Source organism: Scyliorhinus canicula, chromosome 14, assembly GCF_902713615.1.
Source record: "Scyliorhinus canicula chromosome 14, sScyCan1.1, whole genome shotgun sequence".
NCBI lineage: Eukaryota > Metazoa > Chordata > Chondrichthyes > Carcharhiniformes > Scyliorhinidae > Scyliorhinus > Scyliorhinus canicula.
This window is the reverse complement of record NC_052159.1, coordinates 28,774,513-28,790,154: the sequence shown is the minus strand read 5'-3', so window position 1 is coordinate 28,790,154 and position 15,642 is coordinate 28,774,513. Positions and strand designations below refer to the sequence as shown.

At 40.9% G+C, this 15,642-nt stretch overlaps 1 protein-coding gene across 2 annotated transcripts in view; it reads right to left on the bottom strand.

Moving 5' to 3' along the window:
• rab6a (RAB6A, member RAS oncogene family) overlaps nucleotides 1-15,336 on the bottom strand; it is a 100,215-nt gene extending 84,879 nt beyond the window's left edge. For both annotated transcript variants that reach the window (XM_038818931.1, XM_038818930.1), the window contains exon 1: nucleotides 14,968-15,336. In XM_038818931.1, the coding sequence (XP_038674859.1) occupies nucleotides 14,968-15,037 (70 nt within the window). In that variant the 5' untranslated portion in view covers nucleotides 15,038-15,336. The remainder of the gene's footprint in view (nucleotides 1-14,967) is intronic.
• Nucleotides 15,337-15,642: the final 306 nt, after the last annotated feature.

The window sequence follows — 15,642 nt, the reverse complement described above, 5'->3', positions numbered from 1 at the left end:
GAGGGTTGTACGTTCATTTTACATGCTGTTTAAATGGGAAATCATGTGTTAGGGTTAAGAGATGCATGTAAGCTGTCCTTGTTAGGTTCGAAGGTTAAAAGTTTAACTATTGGTTTTCTTTTGTTGTAATGAAGTTTTGTTTGCAAAAATAACTACGCCATATTTCTCATGCACACTCCTGGAGTGAAGTGAATCGGTCTTTTCACAGACTTCAATACACAAAAAAATGTTTTGGTTCTGGCCCAGTACCTAGCTACTGTTGGGGTCCGTAACAGGCATAACCAATGTATTATACCAATCCAGCATAATCTCCCTGCTCTGATATTCAATGCCACGGTTAATAAAGGCAAGAATGCCATAGGCCTTAACCACCTTATTTTCCAGTCCCGCTGTCTTCAGGGATCTGTGAATCTGCACACCAAGGTCCCTTTGATCCTCTGCACTTCCTAGGGTCCGCCCATTCATTGTATATTCCCTTGCCTTGTCAGTCCTCCCAAAATGCATTACCTCACACTTTTAATTGTTACATTCCATTTGACACTTCTGCCCATCTAACCAGCCCGTCTACATCATCCTGTAATCGAAGGCCTTGATCCTCACTGTTTACCACACCACCAAATTTTGTGTCATCTGCGAACTTACTTTTCATATCTCCTACATTGGCAACCAGATCATTGATGCATACTACAAACAAGGGACCCAGCACCAATCTCTGCAGAACACCACTGGACACAGGCTTCTAGTCACAAAAATAACCTTCAACTATCATCCTCTGCCTCCTACCACTCAGCCAGTTTTGGATCCAGTTTACCAAATTGCCCTGGATCCCATGGGCTCTTATCTTCATCAGTCTCCCATTTGGGTGCTCCTCAAAAGACTTCCTAAAAAGTCCATGCAGGCTACATCAACCGCACTACCCTGTAGGGTAGTGGGGTTGGAGCAGATTATAGAGATAGAGAGGGATAAGGCAATGGAGGGATTTGAAAAAAAGCATGGGTATTTCAAAATCAAGACCTATTTCACCAGGAGCCAGGTAGGGCAGGGAGCACAGGGGTGACGGGGGAACGGACATGCTTCAATCTCAGACTGTTGCCAGAGAAGGATGGAGCCAGTACCTGGGAACAGAGTTTAGAACTAGGACCGAAAACAATAGCTTTGGTATTTTCCAAACAGATGAGTTGAGAGAGGTGGTAGTGAGGTAGAGCTGGATGTCATTAGTGTACATGTGAAAACTGACACTTGCAGATGATGCCAAGGAGGAGCATGTAGTTAAGAAATTGAGTTGAGCCAAGGATTGATGGGACCAGAGGTAATGGTGCAGGAAGAGAAGCCTTTGCAAGTAATTCTCTGTATGTAATTAGATGGTTAAGAATGGAACCAGGTGAAAGTAGTTCCAACTAGGCAATGTACTGGAGGAGGATGCTATGGTCAACCATATTTAAATATGGGATTGTGAATTTTAACAAAGTTTTGGGGACAGGGGATAAAAGAGGACTTGGTGCAGATATGAAATAATAACAGGAAGATAAAAATAGGTGGTGATGTGTATAATTAGAGCAGGAGATAAGTTATGTGGTAAATTTGAGCCTGGAGAGGAAAGAAGCAGGCATGGGGCAAAGAAACCCAAGAGACACAGGCTCAGGATAAGGATTGAAAAGGAGAAAGATTTGGCTTGGTGGGAAAAGGAAAGAAACAGCAACAGAGGCAGCTGAATGAACTGTATCTTGGACACTAATATTCCTGAGTTGCTCGCATGTCATTCCAGGAAGGAGAGAATAGTTTAATAGACAGATGGTTAAAAAAGGAGCCTGGGGATTCCGATGGCCTCCAAAATCACCTTTGAACAGTTGACTGTTTTACCAGAAGACAGCAGATCCCAGTAGAGTTTGAAATGGACATGCCAGATTTATCAATGAATAGCGTAGACTGCTCGGCACCTCATGTGCTTCACTGTACCCACTGGACTTGAAAGACAAAAAAAAATGACAATTTGAAGGACACAACCGTCTTGATTTTTAAAAGAGAAAGTCAGGAACCCGGATCCCTGTACTTTGAAGCAGCATTCTGCTGGTACACTAGAAATATGAGAAAAGCTCAGGTGGGTAAGAATGAATGGATAACTCTTTCAAAGAGTCAGCAGAAACTATTAAACAAGTCATGTCCAATTTTAAATGCTTCTTTGAAATATCACAACAAAACTAAACAGCAAGATGTCTGCTTCATCTTGCTCGGGTTTCTTTCCTGATCAATCTCAAGGTGATAAGATTTGTGTAAACACTTTCTTGAAAAACTAACAATGCAATAACAGAAACATTTTGAACAAGTGGACTAACTGTTAAGACTGCTTAAATTATGCAATTTTAAGTAATTTCCCACTGGAAAAACTTCCTACTTCACTCAGGAAAAACCTCAACAGGACTTGCACCATATTAAAAAAAAAGTGGCAGCACCCCAAATAAAAGCCTGTTCGATCACCATCAGTAACTAAGAGTAACATAGTTCATAACCATATAAGCAAGACCTACAATTTAGTTTTACTTATCTTTAAAAATAGCCCATGGACTTGAAACTATATATGTGTGTTTCCTGGAACTTATTTGAAACTGGCCGTTAAAAAAGGAAAGACGATCCCATAAATTGAACAAAATCTGATATTATGCTTCAAGCATGTCAGATTGCAGAGATCATTCATTATATACACTGCATTGGCTGAGAAACACTTTTGGCAGTCCCTGAAAGGTGCTACATAAATTCAAGGTCTTCCTTTGCACAACCTTATTAAACATCTTGAACATTTCAGCAGCAAGCACAATTAAGGTTACTCCTGTTCAGTGGCAAACGTGAGTTTCTCTTCAATGCAATGGCTCCTGATGTTGGTCAGAGGGAAATGGAACACAACAAAAGTACTTGCAGATGTTAGGTGCACTGGGAGTGAATAAACTACACATGTTTCTGTTGAGGCATTTAGATAATACCAAAAGAGGTTTATTACCTTCATTCAAACATCTGAACTATTCATTGAATTACAGCTTAAAAACTAAATTCATGAGCTTTAATACCTGACATTCTGCAACATTTTTATTGTTAATGCTTAGTTGAAAAGAAGCTCAGGCTGAAATGCAAATATAAAAAGCTTACCAAAGCAAACCAGTGAAGAATAAAACAGTTGGAGCACCAAGCAGTCTTAAAAGGTTGTGAATGAAATTCCAACATGTAGGCTTCGTACAATCAACCCATTCCTGGTGCTTATCTGGACCTTCCCATTTAGGTTCATTTAATTAATATTTAACCGTCAAGATTAGTTGGATGTGAACAGTGCTGAATGACACTTTTTTTGTTGATGCTCACATATATCCCCAGATAAATGAGACACAAAAATTGGCGGTCTTTAAAATTTTAACCTTTGTCAAACAAGAAGTGAAATGTGCCAAAATGCCCTCCTTTGAAGGAGACATCAAATGAAAATCTCACCTGCTTGCTCCAGTGGACATTAAAGATTCTGCAGCACTAATCAAAGAAGGTAGTACAGAGTTCTCTCAGCACTCTGGCTAGCTCTATTCCTTCTACCATTAAGTATTAACTAACCATAGCCTTACTGCTCCTGGGCAGGATGTTGAAGACATGAAATCACTGTCACTACAGTCACCACGCTCCAGTAGTAATTTGTCTGGAAAGCTTAGAGATGTTTCAATTATAGAGTAGGGTGCTACACAAGTCTGCACGCAAAGGGTTGGGGGAAACAAACAGTGAGTTAGTCATTTTTAAAAAACAGCATTTGTTTTTGTTGTTAGGATATGGTCATGGTTGGTATCACTAGTTGCCCCAAGAAAATGGCGAGGCCACATTTGTGTACTTTAAAAACGGCCAAGTGAGCTAAAAGCTATCACAACGCTCAATGCAATAAGTACTACATCAATATGCTTTACCTTGCATAGCCTTGGCAATTATATAGTAATTTTATAGAAGCTTCAAGAAATAATTTACCACTTGCACCACACTATCTCAATCTCAAATCTTTATCACTAAACTATGATTGCAACTACACATTTCAGATTAGTGTATTTAAGTCAGCTAAAGTTTGATCACATTGTTTTGAACATGCTAGCAAGTTTACATTTAAATACCATTTTGTTTTAAATTGATCTGTTAGATCTAAGAAAAAGGTATGAGCAAAAAACTTCTGCAGCGTAAAGACAAAATTGCTCAACTTCTCTCCAGAGCTCTTAAAATAGAATGAAGATATATTTCAAGTTCTTTGCAAGAAATTTTAAAACTCAACTGATGAAAAAAGAACTATTTTCTGAGATCTAGTGAGTACATTGAAAAATATTTTTAATAAAGCTTAAATAAACCCAGTTCTAGAGCAATTATTGTGCAAGAAACAAAACACTTCCATTTTAACTCCAGTTTATCTTCCAGTTTTCGGTCTCGCTGTCTCTCTCAATTCCCCCGTCACTTAAAGTGAGTCTGGGAAAGAAACAAACCTGCTCAGACACTATCATATCAGTGTGTTTGCTATGTTAGTACTGTTACCCAGTCAGAATAATTGGGACATATAACCTAAGCTAATGCAGTTCTATTACATTGTCAGAATTGCCATCTTTATAATGAGACATTGGACTCTCTCTCCCTGTTTAGGTGAATATAAAAGACCTCGAAACTCTCCTGGTGTCAGCTCCAACATTCAGCCTTCAATCAACACCGCCAAAAACATCAAATCCATAAACATTTGCCTACTTTAAATGACTGGACATCATAAGTGATTAATTTGCTGAATTACTTGATGTACTGAGGACACAATAGCATTTATTTTGTGCATGTAAAGAGCAGTCTGGACTCCAGTCTATAAATCCAAGGTACCTTGCATATTTTCAGGAAACAGATAACTTAAAAATAATTTTGGGTTGTGGTGGTGAAACCCAAGCAGACATGGGGAGAATGTCCCACACGGACAGTGACCCGGGGCCGGGATCGAACCTGGGTCCTCAGTGCCGTGAGGCAGCATTGCTAACCACTGTGCCAAATCAGTGCCGCCCCTGGAAACAGATAATCTTCAATTTAGCAATTTAAAATATTGGCCTCTCCTACAAGTTTCACCTGTTCAAAGGATGGGGGCATTTGCTGGCAAGGGCATCATTTATTGCCCACCCCCGATTTACCTCAAGAAGATGGTGGTCACCTGTTGCTGGAATCACTGTGGTCAACATGCTGGTCAACAAGCACTCATATTGCTGTTTGGGAGGGTGTTAGTTCCAAGTTGTTGGTCAAGGAGGGAGTTAGTTCCAGTTTTGACCCAGTGAAGGAGCACCAATATAGTTCTAAGTTCAAAGTTCTAAGGGGATCAGGGGTTATGGGGAGAAGGCAGGAGAATGGGGGATGAGAAAATAATCAGCCATGATTGAATGGTGGAGCAGACTCGATAGGAGCAGAATTAGGCCACTCGGCCTATGTCTTATGGTCTTAAGTCAGGATGGAGAGAGACTTGAAACTTGCAGGTGGTCTTGTGCATCTACTGCCCTTGTTCTTCAGGGGGGTAGAGGTTGAGTTTGAAAGGTGCTGTCAAAGGAGCTTAAGCAAATTGCTGCAGTGCATCTTTCTGGTGGTTCAGACTGTTACCTCCATGTCCCAGTGGTGGAAGGAGTTAATGTTTAAGGTGGTGGAAGAGATGCCAAACAAACAAGTTTCTTGTATTGCATGAAATGCACTCAACCATCACATTCCTGACTTGCGCTTTGTAGATAGTGAACAGGTCTTGGGGAGTTAAGTGTTGTGTCACCTTCTGCAGAATTCCCAGTCTGTAACCGGCTCTTGCATTCACAATATTTGTGTGGTCGGTCCAGTTAAGTTTCTGCTCAACATTAACCCCCCAGGATGTCGATGGTGGGAGATTCAGCTGTTAAATATCATGGAAGCCATTATTAGATTTTTTTCTATTACTATTTCTCAATAACCATTTGGAAATGGTTATTGACCGACATATGTGGCATAAATATTACTTGCCAGTTATCAGCTCAAGCCTGACTGGTGTCCAGGTTTTTGCAGCATGCCCGCAGGCATGAATTGTATTGAACACTGGAATCATATCTGACCTTGGGTTGAATGCAACGTCATTGATGAAGCAACTGAAGATGACAGTGCATGAGACACTGCTCATACAGCAATATCCTGGAGCTGAGATAATTGGCTCCCAACAATCACAATCCTATTTCTTTGGCTCCAGCCAGTGCAGTTTTCCTTCTGATTCACACCAAATTCAATTTTCCCTGGGCTCTTCAATGCCACGTGCAGTCAAATGCTGACTTGGATACTTCATTCCTGGCATTCAGCTCTTTTGGCATTCAGCTCTTTTGTATATTTAGGATTAATGTAGCAGCAGGATTCCTTTCTAAAATTCTCTCTCCAATTTATAATCCGTTCACAATTGAATACAGCTGTTAATCTAGAATTCACCTCATCTGCATTACAGATCACCCACCAAAACACCAGTTTGAGCACAAGCATCTTGGTACCTGTAACACTATATTTCTGACTGCAGCCCTTCAGTGTTTGGCAGGGAGTGCAGGGAAGGTCCATGCAAGCAGTAAATGTAAAAAGCCTCAGAATTAAAATTAAGACACTGGGGAAATAAACACTTCTTGAGGCAGTATCCAAGCAATCGTCATATCTCTACCTGTCTCCCTCTCTGAAAACTCTAATTTAATTAAAGATAATATTTTCTTGTTCCAACTGCACAATTGACTCCACATCTGTTAATAATCACAGGAATTTCAAATTGTTGATAATGTCTGTCCTAAACATCATGCATTCAAATGTCAGTGTTCAAACACCAGGTTATGGGAGAGTCCACTAATACAAGTAGAAATTTGCATACAGAATGTAGCCATTCTGTCTGCTCTCTCTACATTGGAGACATTTTATTTCATCCCACTCCACTGCTCTTTCCATAGAATTCCAACAGTGTAGAAGGGGCCATTTAGTCCATCAAGTCTACACCAACCCTCCGAAAGAGACATTACTCAAGCTCCTCCTCACCTCACACACACAACCCCACCCCCCCCCCCCCCCCCCCCCCCCCCCCCCGCCCCAACCAACTTGCACATCTTTGGACACTAAGAGGCAATTTTAGCATGGCCAATCCACCTAATCTGTATATCTTTGAACTGTGGATTGAAACCGGAGCACCTGGAGGAAACCCACACTGGCACGGGGAGAATATGCAAAGTCCACACACTTTCCTCATACCATTTTGTATTTTACTTCGTACTTATCTACTTCCCTCAAATATTACAATCAACTCTGCATTAACAGCCACTTGTGGTATTTTATTTCACAATTCCAAAAGGCTGCTATGAAAATCTTTATACTAATGTCCCTTACTGCTGCTAATAGCCATCTTATGCTCAAGTCCTTCAATATCAAATCAGATACTAATGGAAATATACTCCCATTTACCCCAAGGCACTTTCAAACTTCGATCTCTCTTAGCATTCTCTGATCCACTGAATAGAAGCCAGTTTCCTCAAGGTTCAAATCATAACTATTTCTCATCTTAGTGAAGCTGAGCTGTATCTTTTCTATGGCCCAGTTATCCTGATTATAATGGCCCAGTTATCCTGTCTATAAATGGGTTCCCAGAACTATACAGAACACTCCCAACTGTGACCAAACCAAAGCTTTATGCACTCATTATCCCATTACTTTTATATTTGACATTCCAAAAAACCTATGCTATTTTCACTTCCTTCCACACAAATCTGCTCCTCTACTTTAATGACAATTACTATCTAGGGTACACTTTTATCCTGAATTTTCCCAAAAAATTTACTGTACATTCAACCATGCTGAACTACATTATTAAAATATCAACCCCACTATCACTGAATCAACCCATTCATTGTATTCTCCATGTTGACCATGTCCCTATTTTCGTAAAGCAAGCAAATTTTGGACCCCAAGACAATATTGTACCAATTCAAGAAACATTGATTTACCCTTATTCTTCGTCATTTATCCATCTTATCTCTTTGCCTAAATGGTATTAACAAGTCTCCTAAGTGACATTCGAGTCCAGAGATACCAAATCTATAAAACTCCATGTCAATACATTTGTTTATTTCCTTGAAGGATTCAACTGAAATTAGTCAAGGAATACAAATCCATGTTAACTGCACCTATTTCTTTCAGAACTTTTTTTTTTAAATGTATGTAGTGTTGACAGTTTACAGTTTCTAGCTGTTTTATCACTAAGCGGCACTAAATCATCTCATATGTTTAACCTGTTTTTGGAGGAATTTCCAAGTTTGATTAATCTCAAAATAAGATTAAGATCAGCACCCAAAGGATCTGAGATTCCTCTATCCCTAAATAAGCAAAGAGAAACAACTAGTGATGGATACTAATGTCCTAGTAAATTGACAGTTAATGAATGACAAAAGACAAAAAAGACAATAGTAGTAAAGACCAAGCCCTTGGGAGATACAGACACACTTTAGCAAAGTGGTGGTCGTGGCATTGTGCTATTGTCGCTGGACTAGTAATCCAGAGACCTAGTACTTTGGGATCCCAGGTTCAAGGGTCCCAGGTTCAAGATGATGAAATTTGAATTCAATAAAAATCTGGAATTAAAGTCCAGTGATGACCATGAAACCATTGTCTATTGGCATAAAACCTATCTGGTTCATGAATGTCCTTTAGGAAAGGAAATCTGCCACCCTTACCTGGTCTGGCCTATGTGTGACTCCAGACCCACAGCAATGTGGTTGACTCTTAACTGCCCCTCAAGGGCAATTAGGGGTGGGCAGCCTGCAACTGCCACGTCCCATGAACGAATAAAAAAAACATTATTAAATTGATGATAAATACAATTTTAGTATGATATTAAAATGACCCAAGTACTAAACAATATCCCAAGCAGCTGAAATATGCACACCTATGATTTATTGTGAAAGCAAGTCTGAAAATAGCTTTTTAACATGTCAGAAAGATCATCCAATAAAATCTGAAACAAAAATAGAGAATACTGGAAATACACTAAGTAGGTCAGCATCTGCAAAGACAGACTTGTATTTTGGATGCAAGACCTTTTTTCAGAACTGTCACTCCATTGTGAAACTGTTTATCCACAGATCGCCCAAGAGACTGTTAAAGTGACCAGTATCAAGGTCCTGACGAATAAAGTGCCAAGCTAGTTTCTGACAGCCAGGTCTGTGGTTCATTCTTTGCAACCTTCAATTCAGTACCTGTTTCTACAAAGACAACTGAAAGCTTCAGACACGCCCAAATCTTGCCAATTTTCAATACAATCAATTAAAATTTAAAGGGGTTCAGAACTAACCAATGGTGCTACTGGGTTGATTTTAGCAGGACTGAACACTCGATTGCTGCAGTAAAATCACATATTTGAAATTACAGCTTTGCATAACTGAGCAGATCACAGTTCTGCTAACATTTCAAGATGGCCTTGTGTCCAAAAATAGAAATCATTTTAAATTTGTGCACAAAGAAAGGTACTTGACTTTATAGAATTAGAATCATAGAATTTACAGTGCAGAAGGAGGCCATTCGGCCCGTCGAGTCTGCACCGGCTCTTGGAAAGAGCACCCTACCCAAGCCCACACACCCACCCTATCCCCATAACCCCACCCAACACTAAGGGCAATTTAGCATGGCCAATCCATCTAACCTGCGCATCTTTGGACTGTGGGAGGAAACCGGAGCACCTGGAGGAAACCCACGCACACACAGGGAGAACGTGCAGACTCTGCACAGTGACCAAAGCCGGGAACCGAACCTGGGACCCTGGAGCTGTGAAGCAATTGGGCTAACCACTATGCTACCGTGCTGCCCAAATTAGGGGTAGGTAAGCTGTGTTTATCCTACAAGTTAAAAAAATAGTGACAATAGCTCCAATCAGGTTCAGATTCAACTTTGAAATTATACTTCAAATTCCAGTATTGATCAATACTGATTGAAGATATTGCTCACAAGAAAATGTTTTTATTTATCCAGGTTAATAGGAAAGAAAGCTTCATCAAGAAATCTCTTTCTGCAAGTGTACACATTGCTGCAAAGCTTAAGAAACAACATTAATTTAAGTTATTGGAGAGATCACTGTAATTTATCTTGGGCATGTACGTGACCAAGCAAGGACCATGAAGATATTGCCCAACAGAAAATGTTTTCCATTCAGCAGGTTTCCGTAGAACCCATACAGTGCAGAAGGTGGTAATTCAGTCCATCGAGTCTGCACCGACTCTCTGAAAGATCACCCACCAAATAGGAAAGAAAGCTTCACCAAGAAATATCTTTCTGCAGCACGGTAGTACAAATGGCTAGCACTGTGGCTTCACAGCGCCAGGGTCCCAGGTTTGATTCCTTGCTGTGCAGAGTCTACACATTCTCCCCTTGTCTGCGTGGGATTCCTCTGGGTGGTCCGGTTTCCCCCCTCAGTCCAACGGTTAGGTGGATTGGCCATGATAAATTGCTCTTAGTGACCAAAAAGGTTAGGAAGGGTTATTGGGTTACGGGGATAGGGTGGAAGTGAGGGCTTAAGTGGGTCGGTAGACTCGATGGGCCGAATGGCCTGCTTCTGTATTGTATGTTCTATGCCTTTTCACAAAAGTTAAGAAACCGACATTAATTTAAGTTATTGGAGAAATCACTAATTTAGCTTGATCATGTACTTGACCAAACAAGGATCACTTTTTTTGTTGTATGCTTTTTTCTTCAAGCTTGTCATATGTACAAAAATGCAAACTCACTACACACTTTGATAATGTAGTCTTTCAGGAAGAGTACATTAAAAGATTATGCCTAGAATTGCAGCCTTTACCAGAAAACAAATAGAATTGGATTTTGTTTATTGTCACGTGTACCAAGGTTCAGTAAAAAGTATTTTCCTACGAACAGCTCAACAGATCGTTAAATACATGAAAGAAAAGGAAAAAGAAAATACATAATAGGGCAACACAAGGTAACTATATAAACACCGGCATCGGGTGAAGCATACAGCGGTGTAGTGTTAATGAGGTCAGTCCATAAGAGGGTCGTTTAGGAGTTTGGTAACAGCGGGGAAGAAGTTGTTTTTGAGTCTGTTCTTGCGTGTTCTCAGACTTTTGTATCTCCTGCCCGATGGAAGAAGTTGGAAGAGTGAGTAAGTCAGGTGCGAGGGGTCTTTGATTATGCTGCCTGCTTTCCCAGGCAACGGGAGGTGTAGATGGAGTAAATGGATGGGAGGCAGGTTCTTGAAGGACTGGGCTATATTCTCAACTATCTTTCTTGCGGTCTTGGGATGAGCAGTTGCCATACCAGGCTATGATGCAGCCAGATAGGATGCTTTCTATGGTGCATCTGTAAAAGTTGATAAGAGTTAATGTGGGCATGTCGAATTTCCTTAGTTTCCCGAGGAGGTATTGGCGCTGTTGTGCTTTCTTGGTGATAGCGTCGACGTGGGTGGACCAGGACAGATTTTTAGAGATGTGTACCCCTAGAAATTTGAAACTGCTAACCATCTCCACCTTGGCCCATTGATGCCGATGCCTGCTGGTGCTTTAGGGACAGAAACAGATGGTTCTTGATGTATGGAATTGACAAAGCAAAGGGGTCCTGCTCATTTATGGTTCTTTTAATTGGGGTTGCTCTTTTGTTCATCTGTAAGTCAGTGACACATCAGATAGAGAAGTGACATTTACTGAACTTGTGTGGGGCATCATGTAGTTTTCTCGCTAATTCTGAACTTTGGAAATGGTCTTTGGTTGGATGGTTACTTTCTCATGAAAAAAACAATAGACTTATCATGCACAAAATGGCTTCAGTATAAAAATGCATTAATTTTTTATTGGCTCACCGAAACATGTAGAGCTATTAGATATTACAATTTGAGATTGCATGCAAGAAATGATTATGCTGTGTCAACCTGCTGCTTTTTACTTGTGATGTGGCTTTGCGTACAGGAAAGTTTGTTGAGCAAGTTCAGGTGAAACAATTGGTTTGGGTTAGGTGCTTCACCATGCTTGCTGTTTGGAGGACCACACAATAGCCAAGCTCTGCCAATGAGGTCCCAGAGTCCAGGCAATTTAATCCTACTGGTGTATACTTTATTTATTGGTTGATTGGTGCTATTTATATCTTCTGGACTGAGAGTTTTGAAAGGACTGTTTTTACATGCTGCGAAGCAACAGACAAATAAATCCTAAATCAATTGCCTCAGATATGTGAAAATTCATTTAAATTTTACATGCATCTCTTAGGACTCCATGGTACAGACACATGACCCATAGCATCAGAAGCTTGGAAACATTGAGTCTGCACTATAGCACAGTAGGGAGTTGTCTTTTCCTGCAGCTAGAACCAAGTTATGTGCTGCATAGAACCCTCATTCAAGTGAATTCTGCAGTTTCTCATAACACATCAGATAGAGAAGTGACATTTACTGAACTTGTGTGGGGCATCATGCAGTTTTCTCTCTAATTCTGAACTTTTGAAATGGTCTTTGGTTGGATGGTTACTTTCTCATGAAAAAAAACAATAGACTTATCATGCACAAAATGGCTTCAGTATAAAAATGCATTAATTTTTTATTGGCTCACCAAAATGTGTAGAGCTATTGGATATTACAATTTAAGAATGCATGCAAGAAATTATTATGCTGTGTCAACCTGGTGCTTTATGGCAATAACATTTTTGATATTTCATGGTGTATGTATGGTAACCCAAATAGAATAAAAGCAGTAAATGTAATCACCACAAATCAAGAGAAGCTCCCATCAGATGAATACACCAGCTCAACATAATCTGACAAATGGTTGAGGTAGATAGGCCCTGACTACCTGTCTGGTTCCCCACCTTTGCCTTCACAAATGATTTTACAATCTATGTGGAGTGTAAAATTTGGGGAAATATTATAGTAGTAAGCTCTTAATTCAAATGCTATTTGTCCAAAATGGCAAATTAACCAATTGCCTGGAACTCTGGATATTTTGTACAGCACAATTAAAATATTAATGTTAGTTATTGTAATTAACAGGGTTATTTCCACAAATTGGCCAGACCAGCTGCACAATTTTACAAAGCACTAAGGTGCTCAATAGGAACCCATTTCAAAAGAACGGCGAAAATCATCTTCTCATTGATATGAAACTCTTCAGTAATAATATTCAAAATCGAGGACACAAAATGTTGTGGTTAGTTTTAGTGTCTAGAAACAATAAAATATCGACCTGCGCTAGTATATTCTGTGCTATAAATGATGGAGACTGGCTCACCACGCCCAGATCCCAGTCCTCTGGGTTCTTTTTAAATCAAAGTAAGGAGTGAACGTTAGGCTTTCAGTATTGTTCTTCCAGAAGCCTTTAATGCTGCTATAACACAAATTTTCACCACCTTAATAGTAAACATTTTACACTGGGATTCCTACGCATCACGGCAACAAAAAAACACTTCCGAGGGTAATATACAACGATTTTATACCGAGGCGTTCATGAAGACTATTGTACTGAATAATTGCCGGAGAGGTGATTCAGGAAAAAGGTTATGCCTTAATTGTCCAAAATTGTTCTTACTCAACTTCGTCTGGCGGCAACAAATGTCTGCATCGCTAACACTTAAAACCTAGGACACCGTTTCATCAAAATTAAAACGTGGCGATCTCTACTCTCAAATCAATAAGCCAATTCCATCCCATTATCATCTTAATCGAAATCAAATCCTATTTTAATATATTATTTTACGAGCAGCAAATCATATTTCGGAATCAGATATTTTGAGGCTTCATATCAAAGGGAATATTTACTTCCTCGTTAATCTGTCTACTTAATATGGGGGTCCTTTTGCTGCATAATCGAGACTCGCAATAATGATTTGCCCTCACAGTGCAAGCTTTGGCCGCTTCGTGTGCTGATAAAATGCAGGTTATCTGTGCCGAATCCGACTGAGGCAAATTTCAATTAAATTACAGAATTCAAGGTTTGTGGGAATCAATCGGTTTAATATAATTTACAGGGGAATTATGGGTTCACTCACTCAGACACAATAAAAAAAATCAAGGTGCGGTTGTTTGGATCTCAAGATAATACCACACTAGTTACTAGGCCAGATCTCAAATTAACTATCATTCCGGTTTAGCTCTGGAAGATCCACACAAAAAATTGCCTCCAGTGCATTTCACCCTCCAGAGCAGAATCAGTGGCAAAGATGTTACCAAAGCCCAGCTCGTGATTTCGGACAATTACGATTGAGTCAATTAACCATTGAAATGAAAAACGCCCTGACGGTGTAAACAGGATTAGTCAATAGTAAAATTGGTGCACTCAGCAACACACAGCATTGAAATGCGGATGCATCCGTGTGGGCTCCCACACTGACAAGAAGGCAAGTTGATTAAAGATTTGCGTAGCAGCCGCCACATTGACATCCATAGGATTGGAAGTAGTGACATGGATTTTTTTTTAAATTAAGCGGATAAAATTGGGCATCGTGCAAGTGAAAGGGACAGGAGGTGCAAGAACGCAAAAAAATGAATGGACTGGAAAATATCCAAGGGGGGAAAGAGAGAAGTGGTGACATAAATAAAAAATATAACTTAGGCGGATAAAATTTGGCAAGTGCATTGAATAAATACACAATTGCGCAAGTGAAAAGTGCATAGACGCAAAAATAAAGAATGGATTTCTTTAAAAATGCAGGTTTTGGGGGTGTTGTTTTGCAATCAAACCTAGGGGGGGGGGGGGGGGGGGGGGGGGGGGGGGGGGGTCGGGGGTCGACAGCGTATTTGGTTAAAATAGGCACTTGCTTTTATTTTCTTGTGCAGTGTCTCCCCCATCTCCATTGCTCCCCACCCCAGGGCCTCAGGAGGTGGAAGGTGTGTCCAGGGCTGGCTGGGGGGACATTCTGGAGGTGCAGGCTTCTTGTCACCTGAATGGAGGCAGACGGACAATAACGAAGGCAACCGGAAAGCCGGCGCTAACTCACCGCTTTGCTCGCCCAGGAAAACCAACTTGAATTTCCTCAGCGGATTCCCGAAATCGCCTCCCGAAGTCATGGCGCGGAAGAGAAATTATTTAAAAGGTGGATGTTTTTTTTAAAATCTTTTTCTCTCTCTCCCCTCCTCACGAGCGCCGCCGGAATGGAATATTTAAAAATCTATAACCGTTATCGGACTAACTCGCAAACGGTTCGACTGGCGATCGAGATATATATGTTAACGATCCACCGTCGCTCACTGAGCAACACGGCACAATATTTTTTTTTTTTTGCTGGCCTCTCCACGGTTTACTATAGTCAACCGACAACCGAAGCTTGATGACCGGAAAAGACTTCCTGTTCCCGTGGAGAGGAGAAGAGGGGGGAGGGGCGCAGCGAATTCCGATTGACAGCCCGACTGACCAATGGGCGGACAAGGAACCGGAGGGGCAGCGCGGCGTCCTGACGTCATCAGCCCAATGGCGGAGCCGGGGAGGGGCGGACCCGTCGCACGCATTCCTGTTTGGTTGATGGGCGAGTGACCTGCGCACAGGCGCAGTGCCACGTTACCATCCCAGCCGCGGGGTGATGTCACCTGTCACTCAAGGGGGAGGGATTCTTGGCCCTGTTCTTTGGAGTGATGGCTGGCTGTTGCAGCGCTTCACCTGATATTTTCCTCTTGGA